Raw genomic sequence first — 16,186 nt, 5'->3', positions numbered from 1 at the left:
TTAAAAGTTGTTTTTCGGTCATCTCAAGGTTACAAGTTCAAAGTCAGTGACAGTGTTTAGCATATTGCACAACATGGTGCATGACTTTGTATAGCGTTTCTTAAGTGAGTGTGTAAAGGTAGCCATGTGAAGGAACTGCACTCTTTATCTTTCTATGTTCATTTTTGGTTGACTCTTTTATTTCAGGGTGTACAAGTAGATAACAATACATGCCTGCCTCCTCACTAGGCCCCTGCTATGTACAGCTGAAGTTAGCCAACCTGTAAGTACTATTTATATCCATAGTTGTCTGCCTTCTTATTCTTGGAAAATGCAATATACGTAGAGATAGCCTTTTTAAACATGTCGTAACGGTGTAGGAAGTACTTGCACATAGCCATATCTAGGTAGGAATCGATTCAGTAGGCTTAGTAGTCCTCAAACTTATACTAACAACGCCCCCACCCTAACCAGAAAATAATTTTTAAAAAGTATGTTGCATTCAGCTGGGTCCGGAGTAGCGTCCAGTTGTTCCAGATTTAATAGACTGGGTTCAAATTACGTGGGTCTAGAGTTTCCGAAGCAAACCTTTTCGATGGTACTGAATGATCAATTTTACGAATAATCGCCTTTACTTTCCAGGTGACCTTTGAACTTGATGGTTATCACAATGAGACCTTCAGATCTAGGCTCGACTGAGACTACGCCAACCAATCATTAATGTAAGTTGACATAGTTGCTTTTTTTATACTAATCTTAACTCAACTGATTCAACTGTATTGCTTAAACCACTGTTTCCCTAACTTTTTCCGTAACGGAACACTTAGCACATTCTGAGTATTTCGCGGAACACTTTCCTTTTTTTTTTTAGAGAGAATAATTCACGTAGTGGCCTACTCGTTAGATCTACTTATTCCAATAGTTCGCGGAACACATATTCAGGCCTCGCGGAACACATATTCAGGCCTCGCGAAACACTAGGGTTTCGCGGAACACGGTTTGGGAGACATTGGCTTATACAAATAAAAACTGAGACAGAATTAAGACAAAAGCAGAGTTGTTACTTCTTACTAGTCTACCACCACATAGTTCAAAATTTTAGAAATAGTTTTAATAAAAACATAAAATGTTTAACTACTTTATCCGCCCCCCACAATTCTAATGCTTATGTTTCTTACACTATAATAGAACGGCTTTTATTAACAATATATGTTTTCCCCTCATCTCTTTGTGGACTCTACAAATGTCTTCCAAATCTTGAGTCATAGGCAAAAAAAGTTGTTAGACAAATAAAAATATGGTCTTCTTATAAGATAGCAAACGATGCCCTCTGCTGTCTGCTCAGTTAGGCAAGTTCAATCCCAAACAAACACATGAATAGAACTGGTTGGCTGGATCCAGTGCTTTAGACGCAAGTGTCAGCAGAAACAAAAATTGAACACAACCTTCAAAGTTTCTCAAGGACATCATTTAGTTAAACAACCAAAACAAACAATAAATCTTTAAGTTCAAACTTGATTCGAGAATGGCCGTGGGACAAATAAGAGTATAAAAATTGGCCACAGACAAATAGAGTGAGTTGATACCTTGTAATATAGCAGCATTAGTCTGTAAGTGCATAAACAATACAATACAATACTGCACAATATTGAAAAAAACAACAGTGTAACAGCAATGATTACACTGAATAACATGTTTGCACACATGGGGATATGTGCTATACACCTATAAATAAGACTTCATTCAGGCCATAATAAGAGGATGGGGATTCTAGTAGATATTGACTAATAGATAGAAAAAAAGTTAATTAGAATGTCATATGAATCATTCACCAATTAGAGAATCATACATAGTTACCAGAGGCAGCTAAATATATGCTAGACATCAGAACATTATAAACAACAGGCTATGATAACAATAATCAATCTGTATTATTTTTATTGTATGAATATATCTTGTTGAAAACTCGAAATGCTTTGCACAGCAAACTACTACTGTGATACTATAGTAAAGAGATGTTTTTTTTTTCTTTCTTATTATAGCAATGGTTAAAACAGGATTCGGTAAGCATTCTAATCTCAAGTTATTGTATCTTAAAATTAAATAAGCTAGGTGGTAAAATGTGCCGCTTCCAAACGAGGGGTAACAGGTTTGAATCTCAGTAAAAACTGGGATTTTGAATTTCTGTATTTTTAGGATATCCCTGAGTAGACGCAACTCTAATGGGTACCTGAAATTATTTAGGGAAAGTATAAATGTGGTTGCTTCTTGTGCTAGCCACATGACACCCTTGTAGACCATCAGTCAGAAAAAACAACAACTTTTACATCAATATTTTGCACAGCATATTTTTGAGCCGTTGAGCCTACATTTTGTTTGTTAACAGCGCTTTATAAATAAAATTATTATTATTATTATTATCTTTAATAAAGTGAAAAAAACAACAACAGATGTTTGTAAAAATATTCTGTACAAAATATATATATTTTTTTTAATTTGTATCAAAATAATGTTGATTTACTAAAACAGCATAATGTGAATATTTTTTTGTTGTTGCCCACTTCAAGAAAGTAAAGGGTGACAATAATGTTTTTTTTCCTTTTAGCAAATGTACTGGATCATTTAAGTTATATGTGAAAAGTTGGAATTCGGAGAAAAAAAAAAAAGGGGGGGGGGGTAAATTTTCAAGAATATAAAGCATATTTATACATTTTATTTTAATACTTTTAATACTTTTGTGATGTTCATGTTTTATTTTCACAATAGATTTTCAAAAGCTGTGACTCCAATACTGGACAAACAAACCACAAATACTATTGAAAAACAGATTAATAAAACAATAGCAAAAATATCATCCGCACCCCTCCAGTAACAAATGTAATCAAGGTAAGGAACAGAGAGAGTGATAATGTCCCTTTAATGACCTTTTCACTCTCCTAGTTTTTGTTATATTTTATATGTTTCCGATGTTCCTTTAGAATAGAAGATTACTATATCCTAGCCCAAACTTCCCATAGGATGGTGATTGTCAGGGCTAGAACCCAAGACCATTGAGATGAAAGCCCACAGAATATAGCACGAATTTCATGCCATAGTTCAGGTCCAGTCCAATTTGTGGACAAATGGACTGGGAAACTGTATCTTGGGGAAGGTTTCTGCATTCTGGCACTCAGAAAATGCAAACTCAGCTTGAGTCTGATCCCAATTAAATCTGAAAAGGTGTTGGGTATTTACCAGTCAACAAACTCGTAGACTTGATGCTATCTAAATCTATTAGATCCATAATTTCTAGAAAATTAGTGATTAAAAAAACTATGTGAGCAAGAAGACTAAAAAGTCCAATCATCATTAAGCTTTGGAATCTAGGACATAGCCATTAAATGTAGAAATGACTGTTTGTAATACAAAATTAATGTAGATCTATTCTGATAGGCAAAGGAAACAAATTCAGATTTTGATAGACATAGGAAAGAAGAAATTAAGGCCTAATTTAAATCACATAGCCTTAAAGTCTAGAACTTATCTAAATATAAATCTAGAATCTAGTCTAGTGATTGAACCTCCCACTTAACTATTAACTCTGCATTTCAAATAGTTGAGTCAGCTATGCAGGCATGCAGCAATGTTTCTCTTCTGTGTACTCGAATAGTCCTTAAAAAAACTAGACAAGATTCTGCTACTACGCTCTTGCGCACGCTCCATTGGCTTCCCGTGAAAGCGAGAATCGATTACAAGGTCGCCACACTTTGTCATCAGTGTATATATAACAATGAGATGCCCTTGTACCTTAGCGAACTGATTACTCCATATGTCCCCCAGAGAACCCTGCGCTCAATGGACTCAACGCTTTTAGTAGTGCCACGTTTCTCCCTCAAAAGCTACGGTCTGCGTGCTTTTTCAGTTCACGGACCAAAGGTTTGGAACTCACTCCCCATTGATCTCAGACAGACAACATGCTATACCACTTTTAAGAAGAACATTAAGACCTACTTGTTTAAAACTTTTTTAGATTAACTGTTATTCTAGCAGTTGTGTTTATGTTTGTAATGTTGTTACAGCGCCTTGAGCCTACAATTTTGTTTGTTAACAGCGCTTTATAAATAAAATTATTATTATTATTATTATTACTATTTGAAATATTCAATAACTAAAAAGTAAAAGAGTACAACTAGATCTAGTCCAGATCTAGATCTTAATAACATGGATGCAAGCAACAGAGCCCCGTTTTGCCTGCAAGGGGGGGTCGGCAATCCCAAAAAACCTGCAAGCATGATGCCTCTTATACTTCTCGACATAAATATATATATATATATTATATATATATATATATATATATATGTCTTTAAATACAAACTATAAATTTTAAGCTTTTACTTAAATTACTATAATCTACATGTATGTTTAAACATTTCATTTTTTATATATATAATATGCACATAGATAGGCCTACCTACTACCACTATATTAGTATAAATCAAACTTTGTAGCACCTATGTTAAAAGTTAACTCTATTTCAAATAAAAGATCTAATAGATCTAAATATTTATTGGCTGACAGAGTAGGCTACTAGTCAGTAGATCTTACCAAATATAGAACTAGTTAACTGGATCTTCTAACTAATAGTAGCTTAGAGTACTTAGACTGATTTTTATACTAGATATCTAGATCTAGTCAAGATGTCATTTTAATTCTATGATAATAGTAACAGAGTAGATCCACCAATTTACACCTATCTATGTCTAGGTATAATAAAGAAACTAGTAAGTATTAAGTTAATTAAGTATTATAGATCTAGACATACAATAGTCTAAGTCTAGACTTTAACTTGTCTAGGAATAGAGTGTCACTAGAGCTACTATTTAACTAGATATTAGATTTTCTCTAGATTTAGGTCTAGACTAGACCTAACTAAATCCAAATTATATACTCTAGATTTAGTTCCAGATCTTGAAGTTAGATCTATATACACACTAATCTAGTAATGCTAGATCATAGAAGTGAGCCCTGTCCCCCTAGCTAGAATCATCTACTAGATCTAGAGTCTTGCCTTTTTTAAAATAAGTTTTTTTATTATTAGATCTAGAAGCTAGATTTAATTAGATCTAGACTTTACTAGTAGAATATTATATCTGATAATAGATTATAATACTAACTAAAGTAATTGATACGATCTACTTTTGATCTATGCTGCTTCTGCCCAGGGACTAGACCTAGTCAGGCTAGTGCCACTAGTGGTAGATTGTAACTGCAAGATTCTAACTAATTATTCCAATTATCTAGATCTAATAGTTAATACTCATTGAATTGATATCGATCTATCATTATCATCCACTGAGACGTCTGAGATGATCTATCGACTATTATACCACTGCCACTACTAGTCTAGTCAGTCACTCTAGTGACACTCTAGTCAAGTCTAGTGCACTAGCTAGCCTGACTAGTCTAGGTCTAGTCCCTGGATATAATTAAATCTAGATCTAATAATAAAAAACTTATTTTAAAAAAGGCAAGACTAGAATTGACTAGATCTAGTTCTATATTATTATATAAGTTTTAAAACTATCGTTACTAGATCTATCATTATTCATACGCCGATACGGCGACGATAATTAGATCTATGATACGGTACGGTAAATTCGCATTTTCGGGTAAATACTAAATACGTTCAACTTCTAAAATCATTTTAAAATGTAGAAATAGATCTAGAATCTAGATCTCTAGACTAGATCTAGCCTCTAGGTCTGGTTTAAACTTTTATGCCGGCAGATCAAATTTATTAGAATTAGATCTACTTGCTAGATCATAGATGTAACTTAGGCGTCTCAGATCGGGGTCATACGGATTTGTTTCTAACTTTTGTTTACGTTTTTTAGATACAAAGCGAAAGTTCGGAAATAGCGCATGCGCCGTAACTTAAGAATTGTAACTTCCTGTCTTTCTTTGAATTCGACTTATTAAGTTTTAGTTTTAAAGTACAAAACGTGAATGTGAAAAAAAAAAAAAAAGTCCGATACTGAGCCGGCAATCAGTCGGACTGGCGTTTGCCGGCAAGCTTTTTTTTTTTTCTTCGATTTTGCCGGCCTGCCGGCTATAGCCGGCGATCTTGCACCCATGTAATAAGTCAATATCCTCACAGCTCTATGATCAAGAGTAAAACAACCAGATCGAACTTGCTGAATTAAGTTTTACATTTTAATTTTTTATTTTAGCTACAAATGTTAAGACCAGAAAAAAAACAAAAAACATCTAGAATCTATAAACTTCTCATCCATCAGTCAATAAAATAAAATATAATATGACGTATTCGTACACATACTAAAGAGAGTTAAAATAAATCTAATGTCAAAAAGAGGTGGGGTAGATCTAATAAGTGTCTCACACATCAAACAAAGGATTTTTTTTTACTTAACAGTAGCACACCCATCACTTAGAAACCAAATCAAACAAAATATATTAATCACAAATATTTTAATCATCTAGATCTGATTGCTTTTAATCATAATTTTACACAAGATGAACTATAATTGAGATTATGATAGAAGTAACTATATTCTTCCATCTATGTTGCCACAAGGCACAGTATTTTTTGTTGTTATTTTGGCAAGGTCAGTATCATTGATCTAGCCATGGCAAGGGAGAGTATATTTTTTGGGTCACATTTACTACTTGATCTAGATTGTAGATCTACATCAATATTATATATACTGAAATTGTGTTATTTTTCATAATAATGTTAACAAACGCATAGACAAGATTTAGTGTATTTTATTTATTAAATACTAGATCCATATTTAATAACAAATCTACAACTAGATTTAGATTCTAGATCTAGTTATTCTAGGACAAGACAAATTCAAGATCTAGATCTATATTACTATATTAGAGTATAAGAATCTAGATCTAGATATAAATCCAACGATGATGAATATATAGAATAAAGATACTCGTTTGAACTCTTATCAAGATACAGATCTACACAAGAAATCTGCATCTTAGAGAATAAAGCTGACTTATCAAACATGTAGCCACAGCCATTTTTTGTGTTTGAATTTTTATACTAATTTATAGCTCTGTAATGTCTAATGGTTACTAAGGTTAGACCAAAAAAAAACAACAACAAAAAAACTGAAAACATCTATGTAAAACTTGTCATCCATTTGTCAATAAGAATAGATATGTTGGAACGTTTCCCTACAACTCTATCAACTTCAAGCTTATGCAAGTATGCATTTTTAGTGGCGAAGTTAAAATCTCATATCAAAGAGAGGTGGCGTAGGTATTATCTAGATCTGAAAAGGTGTGGGATATTTACCAGTCAACAAGTGGAGTAGGTATGATCTAGTGCCCCCCTTTCAGTCTCAGCAAATTCATGTGTATAAATTCAAAAAAAAAAAAAAAGATGCTTTCAGTTCAGTGCATATACAGGAATACAAAACTTAAAAACTAGATCTAGATTACATCTATAATCTAGATATAAAGTCTAAAAGTGTTAGAAATTTGAAAAAATACTCAATGCTTCCATTGTCTGTATATATACTCTACCTCTAAGTAGTCTAACTTAGTCTAAGTCAAAGTGTACTATAGTTCTATCTAGATTCTAGACTATACTCTAGTCTATACTGTCTATATATCATCATCATCATCATCAAAATCCATTTGAGTGAGGGCTTGAGAAAATACTCAATGCTTCCATTGTCTGTGTATATACTCTACCTCTAAGTAGTCTAACTTAGTCTAAGTCAAAGTGTACTATAGTTCTATCTAGATTCTAGACTATACTCTAGTCTATACTGTCTATATATCATCATCATCATCATAATCAAAATCCATTTGAGTGAGGGCTTGAGAGGCTTAAATCCTCTCTTGCAAAAGTCCTGGACAGAAACCCTGCTGTCTTGGGTAGTGCATACACGTCACCATTCAGGTCGAGAATTTTTGGTTTCCCAGACCTGTCGAGGCGGAGATCAGCAAGTCTGGGGCAGTCAAACAGAATATGAGGCACTGTTTCCTCTTTTTCCCAACAGCAAGGGCACCGTGAATCGAAATTTGGCCATAGTCGTGAGAAATATGAGTATTATGAGCCAACAGGACAATGGCCTGTCCTGCACTGTGCTATAATAGCTTGCCCAGGCCTGGACAGCCTCCACCAAGGGGAAGTGCGGTTAGGGCGCCTCATGCGTTCCCAGACTGTCTATATATAGATTATAGTACTAGAGTTAACTAGAGTAACTATAAGATTTAGATAGATCTAGATCTACTACTTAGACTATATAATTATATATCTAGTATTTCTTCAAACCCTGCCCGCTCCCATCCCCCGTTGTCCTGCGGGAGGTTTGGACTAGGAAGTAATTATCTTCAACTCTGAAGGAACATCCGAAACATGTAAAACATTTTACAAGGTCTATCTTCTGACATGGGCCATGGCCATGCCCATGGCAAAAGCATCATCATCATAATAATAAGCACTAGATCTAGAAGATTTAGATCATTTAGCAATGGATGGCTGCCTGGTCATGCGGTTTGCGCATTGGACTGTCGTACAGATTTATCGATGGTCCAGGGTTCAAACCCTGCTCGCTTCCATCCCCTGTCGTTTTGGACTAGGAAGTAATTATCTTCAACTCTGAAGGAACATCCAAAAACATGTAAAACATTTTTACAAACATTATATTTATAGTGATGGTTTGGTTTGGATACCAGAGCCAGAGGTCAGGAGAGACTTGAGAGTCTCACAACTCTGACTCTGAGGACTATGATGTTATAATTATTAGTATTGCTAGACCTCGAATTAGTTGTTGACATTCTTAATCTAGACTATATTTAGATCTACATCTAGGTTTAGATATTTCTAGTCAAAGTTACATTTACATTATCACTAGATCTAGATCTATATATTATTGATCTATATCTAAATTATCTAAATCTAGTGACACAAGTCCCACTAGTGACTAGACTCTAGTAGACTAGTCTTAGACATCTTCTAAGTCTACTGTCTAGTCATCTAGTCTAGGCACTAGGACTCTAGTACTAGATCTAACATCTAAGTAGTACTCTAGTCTAGTGTCATGAATATCTTAGTATCAACTATCTAGACTAGGTCACTAGATCTATATAATAGTGTATAATACATACAAAAAAATGATACATAATTTAGACTAATAGTCTTAATAGAGCTTAGAGGCTAGACTAGAGACTAAGTTAGAATAGGTAAGGAAGTCTTGATTTGTGAGACAGACCTCACAGACACTGGGGTCACTGCTGAGACAGAGTAAGTTGGTGTACTGATACTGATGATACTAATGATAGTACTCATACTGTGACATAGTTGACATAGACGTCATAGTCATGATAGTCACATACTCATAGATAGTGAATGATACTGATAGTGATCATACTTTGATAAATTGATTCTATAGATCTAGTAAGTCTGATAGTGACGAAGTGATACTCATTGGATTCAATATCATTATCATTGATTATCTCACTCATACTGTAACTGAGACTGAGTCGTGACTGTCACTGTCACTCACTCACTGTGACTGTGAGAGTGACTCCACTGAGTTCTAGCTAGGCTCTACTTCTAGATTTAGAATAGATCTAGAATCAAGATTCCACTAAATTCTAGATGCATCATAGACTATGATATAAAAGGAGTGTTTAATCAGTAAAAAAAACTTACATTAGCTGCCATTTTAAAGGTAATATTAGACAAAACAAGCAGACACAAACAGAAATGCTTGACAAGACAAGGTGGCTTCCTCGGTCATAACCTTACGGTCAAGGCCACTTTAAAAAAAATAAACAAAATTCATATACCTTGCAAAAAAAATGTTAACAGAGACATACTCTTTTATATATACGTAAAGTGTATTTTTGTTTGTTATTATTATTGCTGCTATTATTATTACAGTTACCATTATTTATTTTGACATCTGAAATTAGATTCTATAATATAATCAATTTAAATACAGCTTTATGGACACTGGCTTATTATAACGTTTACGTATAAGTAGTAAAATATATATATATTAAACTTACTTTAATCACAATAGCTGGCTTCATGTAAAAGTATAACTAGTTACTAGATCATGCCAACGAAAACATGATTGTCGTCCTTGGGAAGAATAAAATGATATCTAACTAACCTGTCTAGTCTCTAGATCTAGATATAGAATCTAAATCTAGATTCCTAGTCTAGATCTGAATCTTATTCTAGGTTCGTTAGAATGTAGACTAGATTTAGAAATAAAATATATAGATCTAGATTATTTTTTTCTAGATCTAGAATCTAAATAAATCATTACAATAAAAAAAAAGGCAGCTGGTTAGCTGCTAAACGGCTAAACTAAAGTTAAAATAATAAAAGTAGTAACTATTCTAGATCTAGATTGACTAGATTATTATAATAATGATAATTAGATCTATAATCATTTCATTACATTATTATGATTATCATCATTTAGAATTTACTATTTAGACTAGTTTGACTAGAGTCTGACTAGACTGGTCACTAACTAAGTCCCTAAGTCTAACTAGACTTAGATTAGTCTGAGTCTGATTAGATTCCAGTCATTCTAGATAGAATCTAAGAGACAGAAGAGAGACTACTGGACTGTCACTATTTAGAATTTAGATTTTAATTATTTTTATTTTTTTTTTATTATTATGTTTACTAAAATAGTTACTAAAAGTTTAAAGTTACTGTCTACTATAGACTAGTTTTAGTATTAGTAGTTATAGCATTCTCAGAGTAAGAGTAGTCAGACTAGTCAGAGCACTTTGGCTTTGGTCCAATCTCAGTTGTGGACTAGTGGGAGGGAGGTGGTATCTAGGAGAAGGGTTTTCCGTGCTGCCTTTAGCCACTTTAGGGCAATTTAGGCGCTCAGTAAACACAACTCTCCCAAGTTGGGTGTCGAATCTCGAGCCCCCTTCATAGGTAGCCAAGCCAAGCTAAGTTCAAGTGCACTTAGCCTCTTGACCACGCTTCCCACATTTTAAAGAAATACTTTAATTCTTATTATAGCCATATTTATAGAGTAAATAGACCTATACTTGGTCTAGATCTATGTCTATATACATCTATATTATACTTTTAGATTAGTTATTTTTGGCTAATTGTTGGCATTTTGTGAGTCCGGATCTCTGATCAACAGGATTACCCTAGTTTAAATTATAATTATAGATTTAGATCTAAAATAACCTAGATCATAATTACATTTTAAATTATGTATTATCTTATAAATCTTAATCATCATGATCCTCCTGCATATTTGCGCTAGGAATAGCCTTGATTGGAAGTAATTATCTTCAAATATCTTCAAATGTTAATGATAACATCCAAAACATAAAACAAACAATGACTTTTTTTTCTACTCTTTCAGTCTTTAGTAATAATAATTTTACTAGATCTATTCTCTGACCTATTCCCAATCTATCGTTCATTTATTGGCAGCTATCATGTATTTGAGTTATTTCAGAATTATATAATATATATAGAGAGAGATCTAATTTAAAAAAAAAATCTTTCTTCACAATGACATTCTGTCATTAATGTGCTTTATTATTTTTAAAGTTAATAATTTCAGTTTATTCAAGCCAATTCAAAATGCTGCTGAAGCAAGTACAAGGTGGACCTGTATTACTAGCTTGTAAAACAGTCTTTGGAATATTGAACGTGTCAAAGCATGTCTCAACATCTATAGCTAAACCGTCTCTTATGCTAAGTTCCACTTGGCCGTCATGTGCAGTGAATCAGTCTTTACACAAAATGTACAGCACTGTGACTAGCTCAGAGAATTTACTGTTGAAACATTTAAAGCAGAGAATACAAATGAATGGGCCACTTACTGTGGCTGACTACATGAAAGAAGTTCTGACGAATCCTCAGTCTGTAAGTGGAGTAATCATGAATTTATATTCTGACATGGATTAATGTAGAAAGAGAAATATTTTATTAGGGTTGATATCAAAATATTATTTCATTGAAAAAAAAAAAATCATATTCGGACTTCTGAGATGGCAAATTTAACATGGCTTGTACATATCAGTTTTAAATGATCAGATGTAAGTTTGTTATTCACTATTAAATATTCCTTGTACTCTGTTACAATACAAACTATTTTAAGATGATACAATTAGTAAAATGTGTGTCTTGTTTGAGTTGTTTTGCTATTATAGGTTTATGTTTGTTTTTATAAAGGGTTATTATATGAACAGGGATGTGTTTGGAACTGCTGGAGACTTTATTACCTCCCCTGAGATCAGCCAAATGTTTGGAGAGGTAAGTATCATAATTGATACAACTCTGTGAAACAAAAATTTAGTTTTTAGCCTTTGGATATATATGTTGTTATTCATTGAAACTTATTGTTATATTATTTCAATATATAGAAAATCTTGTTCATAACATTATGTTACTTAATTTTATGTGCCTTTGAATATACACTGACTCACATGCTAAAATCTGTGAAATGTTCAATGAAGGGGCATTGGATTTTATTCTTGCAGGGAGTCCTTTTCCATACTATTTTTTCAAATAGTTTTTATATTGTCAAGCTTTCATGCTTATAGCATGTTCGGAGCGCTATGGTCCAATGTCATTTATGGACCAGTTGGGGTAGGGGTTTTCTGGGAGAAGGTTTTCAATGCTGCCATTAGGCTCTCAGTAAACACAACTCTGATAAAGTCGGGTGTCGAACCTCTAGCTCCCTTAATAGGTAGCCAAGTCCATGCATGCTTAGCCTCTTGACCACACATCCCATAATACTTACTAAACTAAATTTTAATGTTGAGCATTTTTATATTTTCAGATGATTGGAGTATGGGTCGTGAATGAATGGATGAATCACTATACAGATAAAATACAAATTGTTGAACTCGGACCAGGCAGAGGAACATTGGCTGATGATATGCTTCGGGTAAGTTTTTATCAGTTTTAATTAAAAGATTGTATTTATAGGTTTTTAAATATTCTGCAAAAAAATAAATGGCTTTTAAGTTTTTATTTTAATGAGTTCTATGGTGAATTTATTTTGTTTAAATCACTTAATAGAAAAGCAAAAGACTTTATCAAAATGTTTTTTGTTTTTTTTAATCTTTGCCATTTTCTCTGTCAATTTATAATTTTTACCCCATTTTGTTTTATTTCTTTATTTCTTGATCTATTTATTATTATCATAGTGATATAGCCAAGATTAAGCAGACAACCTCACAAAGCTTTTTTTTTCTTAAACTTGTATTTATTTACTTGTTAAAAGATTATTCCTTTATCATGCACTGTTAACAATATATGTTTTTGATTGATAGGTATTTGCCCAATTCCCTAATATCAGTGACAAAGTGAGTCTTCATCTTGTGGAGGTCAGCCCAACCCTCAGTATCATGCAAGGGGCTAAATTGACTGGTAAAAGTACAGAAGAAGTTGCAGCCATCAGAGATGGTGCAGACCAATCTGGGACTTGTTATCTCAAATTGACCTCCAAATATGGTCCGGAGGTGTCGTGGTACAAAGAACTTGCTAATGTCCCTAAGAATCTAAGCTGTTTCATTGCCCATGAGTTTTTGGATGCTTTACCCATACATAAGTTTCATGTAAGAATTTTTTTTATAGTTTACTTAAAAATCTGACTATTTAAAACTCTACAAGAGTTTAGAAGTAACTTTAAAAAAAAATCCTTCATGACAAAGAAGTTTATAGGGTAACTAAAGTAAACTTTAACTATTTCAAAAGCCAAGAGTTTGTAAGACTAGTATATGAACAACCAACTTTATCCTCCCCAACTGATGTTAGATAATCGATAGAACTTAAAGAACTTTGAAAAGAAGTAAAGCCAGATCGAGGGGTGAAGTTCATTTCACTTCTATTGAAGCCAATGATCGACATACATCATATGTGGCTAACATAGTGAAAGGAAGTGGGGTGGCTGACTGGTAAAGCGCTTGGCTCCCAAACTAAGGTTTCCCGGGTTGAAATGCTGGTGAAAACTAGGATTATTAATTTGGGGATCTCTAGGGCACCTCTGAGTCCGTCCAGTTCTAATGGGTGCCTGACATTAGTTGGGGAAAAGTAAAGGCGGTTGGTCATTGTGCTGGCCAATGACACCCTCACTAACCATGGGCCACAGAAACAGATGACATGAATATCATCTGCCTTATAGATTACAATTGCATAAGCCAAAAACTAAAAATGCCAGTATTTTCACCAGTACACAAAAAGATGCATTCCTCATCCTGTCTAGTTAGATTTAATGTTGCCTTTAAATCTCAGACTTACTAGGATTGGAACTTGCTAAAATCACTCATCGCTCACCATTTCTAAGTTTGTTGGTAGCTACTTTATTATTTCTTATTTCTTTCTGCAGAAAACAGAAAAGGGATGGCGAGAAGTCATGATAGATGTTGACCCACTCAAAGGCACACTCAGATTTGTTATTGCACCAACTAGAACCCCAGCTAGCATTGCTTATTTACAGGTGGTTCCATGTTTAATATTATAAATGTAATCAAAATTGTGATAATTTTCTTTAAAAAAAAATAATGCTTAAGTTTGAAAATTACAATTTTTAAAGCTATTTTAATTTGCTTTTAAATAATGTCAATAAGTAACAAATCTAACAACACACAAAAAAAATGTTACAAAATAATACAATTATGGTCAGTTTTTCTTAATTTCATGGTTGATTAAAACATTAAAACATGTTTTGATGTTATTTTATCAGATATTAAATATTGATATAATCAAAGGATATTCAACATTAAAAAAAAAATATCAGATGTCTTTTGTGACATTAAATATAAATAATAATAATTATGAGCTTTGTAGATTTGTATTATTGTTGACCTCAGTTTTCTAAATATTTCAGGGTGCTGCCAGCGATGAAAGAACCAATCTAGAAGTGTGTCCCAGTGCTGGGCTTATAGTCCAAGAGATTTGTAGCAGGATAAAGAAGCACAAAGGATTTGCAATTTTGGCAGACTATGGTCACACTGGAGAAAAAGGTGGCACGTTTAGGGTAAAAAGAATTTTGGTTTTATTAAATCTTGTCCTTAATATTATTAATAAGTACTATTGATACAAATCACCTACAGATAACTTTATCTCAGAATGTTTCTTTTTCTACAACTTATACATTTTAAGTTCAAAAACCTGTTGAATCAATTAAACAATTGATCTCAGGCCATCAAGATTTGTTTTGTTATCTGTAAAAAAAAAAAAACAAGTTCCCCTTTCAGACCTTGTGGTCTATATAGCAGATGTTGTTAAGTTCATCTTTTTCAGTGGCCTACAGTTAACGAGGGTGTCATGTGGCCAGCACAACAACCCACCGCCTTTACTTTTACCCAACTAATGTAAGGTACCCTGTAGAGCTGGATGGACTCAGAGGCGCCCAAAGTTCCTGAAATTAAAGATCCCAGTTTTTATTTGTACTGAAGTGGATAACTGGCTAGTTGGAGTTGTTGGTTATGGTGCTGGCCAGAAATCCCAAAGGTTGGAGCTTGTGTGCTGACTGTTTGCATTTTTGGTTGAATAAGTTGATCATATATTTATTGTCAGGCTTTCAAGAGCCACAAACTTCATGATCCTTTGGAAGAGCCAGGCACCGCTGACCTCACCGCAGATGTTGACTTTGCATATCTAAAGAAGTTTACTGGCGATGAAGGTAAAATATCAACATTTTCATTTTGACTGATCAGCTTCTATCAGAGTAATGTTTTTGATATTCAAGTATTTATAGATATATTGTGAATCAAAAAAGCAGCAACATTGAGAAAACATTTTAAAATGATGAAAAGCATTGATCTGTGTATTCCTATCTAGTTGATGTGTTTGGTCCTATTACACAAGAGAGATACTTAAACAACATGGGTATAGGCTACAGATTACAGGTAAGTGTTAGTTGCTAAAATCTGTGATTACTTAAGTGGGTCACAGAAAAAGAGAATGTCAAAAAAATAAAATCATCCTATGGGACTGGATCATTTTGTCATTAGTTTCCCTATTGGTGTACCAGAATATTCTTCAAAGTTAAACTTCCTGCAAAACATTCATGTACTGTTTATAGGAGTATAGTCCATTTTTCATTTAGCAACAATGGTAAAGTGTTAACAATCCCCAGACTATACAAAAAAAAAGTTAAAAAATTCATGACCTCTGACCCAATGGAATTCCAGTTTAATGACTATGTTATTCTACTTGTCATTTGTA

The 16,186-nt window shown here is 33.4% G+C and overlaps 2 protein-coding genes across 5 annotated transcripts in view; one reads left to right on the top strand and one right to left on the bottom strand.

The window, feature by feature from the left end:
* LOC106051987 (UTP--glucose-1-phosphate uridylyltransferase-like) overlaps nucleotides 1-9,799 on the bottom strand; it is a 52,471-nt gene extending 42,672 nt beyond the window's left edge. Inside the window, exon 1 of the mRNA XM_056022434.1 lies at nucleotides 9,662-9,799. Coding sequence (XP_055878409.1) covers nucleotides 9,662-9,673 — 12 coding nt within the window. The 5' untranslated portion in view covers nucleotides 9,674-9,799. The remainder of the gene's footprint in view (nucleotides 1-9,661) is intronic.
* Nucleotides 1-16,186, top strand: part of LOC106051997 (protein arginine methyltransferase NDUFAF7, mitochondrial-like) — a 32,140-nt gene that overhangs the window by 15,337 nt on the left and 617 nt on the right. For 2 of the 4 annotated variants that reach the window (XM_056022436.1, XM_056022435.1), the window contains 12 exons: nucleotides 187-262; nucleotides 622-701; nucleotides 2,022-2,042; nucleotides 2,746-2,865; nucleotides 11,568-11,872; nucleotides 12,182-12,262; nucleotides 12,792-12,899; nucleotides 13,288-13,572; nucleotides 14,343-14,453; nucleotides 14,844-14,993; nucleotides 15,536-15,641; nucleotides 15,800-15,867. In XM_056022436.1, coding sequence (XP_055878411.1) covers nucleotides 11,588-11,872; nucleotides 12,182-12,262; nucleotides 12,792-12,899; nucleotides 13,288-13,572; nucleotides 14,343-14,453; nucleotides 14,844-14,993; nucleotides 15,536-15,641; nucleotides 15,800-15,867 — 1,194 coding nt within the window. In that variant the 5' untranslated portion in view covers nucleotides 187-262; nucleotides 622-701; nucleotides 2,022-2,042; nucleotides 2,746-2,865; nucleotides 11,568-11,587. Of the gene's footprint in view, nucleotides 1-186; nucleotides 263-621; nucleotides 702-2,021; nucleotides 2,043-2,745; nucleotides 2,866-10,052; nucleotides 10,199-11,554; nucleotides 11,873-12,181; nucleotides 12,263-12,791; nucleotides 12,900-13,287; nucleotides 13,573-14,342; nucleotides 14,454-14,843; nucleotides 14,994-15,535; nucleotides 15,642-15,799; nucleotides 15,868-16,186 lie in introns of those variants that run through there. The other 2 variants (XM_056022437.1, XM_056022438.1) reach the window with 2 other exon arrangements.

Source organism: Biomphalaria glabrata, chromosome 3 (assembly GCF_947242115.1).
Source record: "Biomphalaria glabrata chromosome 3, xgBioGlab47.1, whole genome shotgun sequence".
NCBI classification, from domain to species: Eukaryota; Metazoa; Mollusca; class Gastropoda; family Planorbidae; genus Biomphalaria; species Biomphalaria glabrata.
The sequence above is the reverse complement of the archived record's forward strand: the minus strand, read 5'-3'. Positions and strand labels throughout refer to the sequence as shown.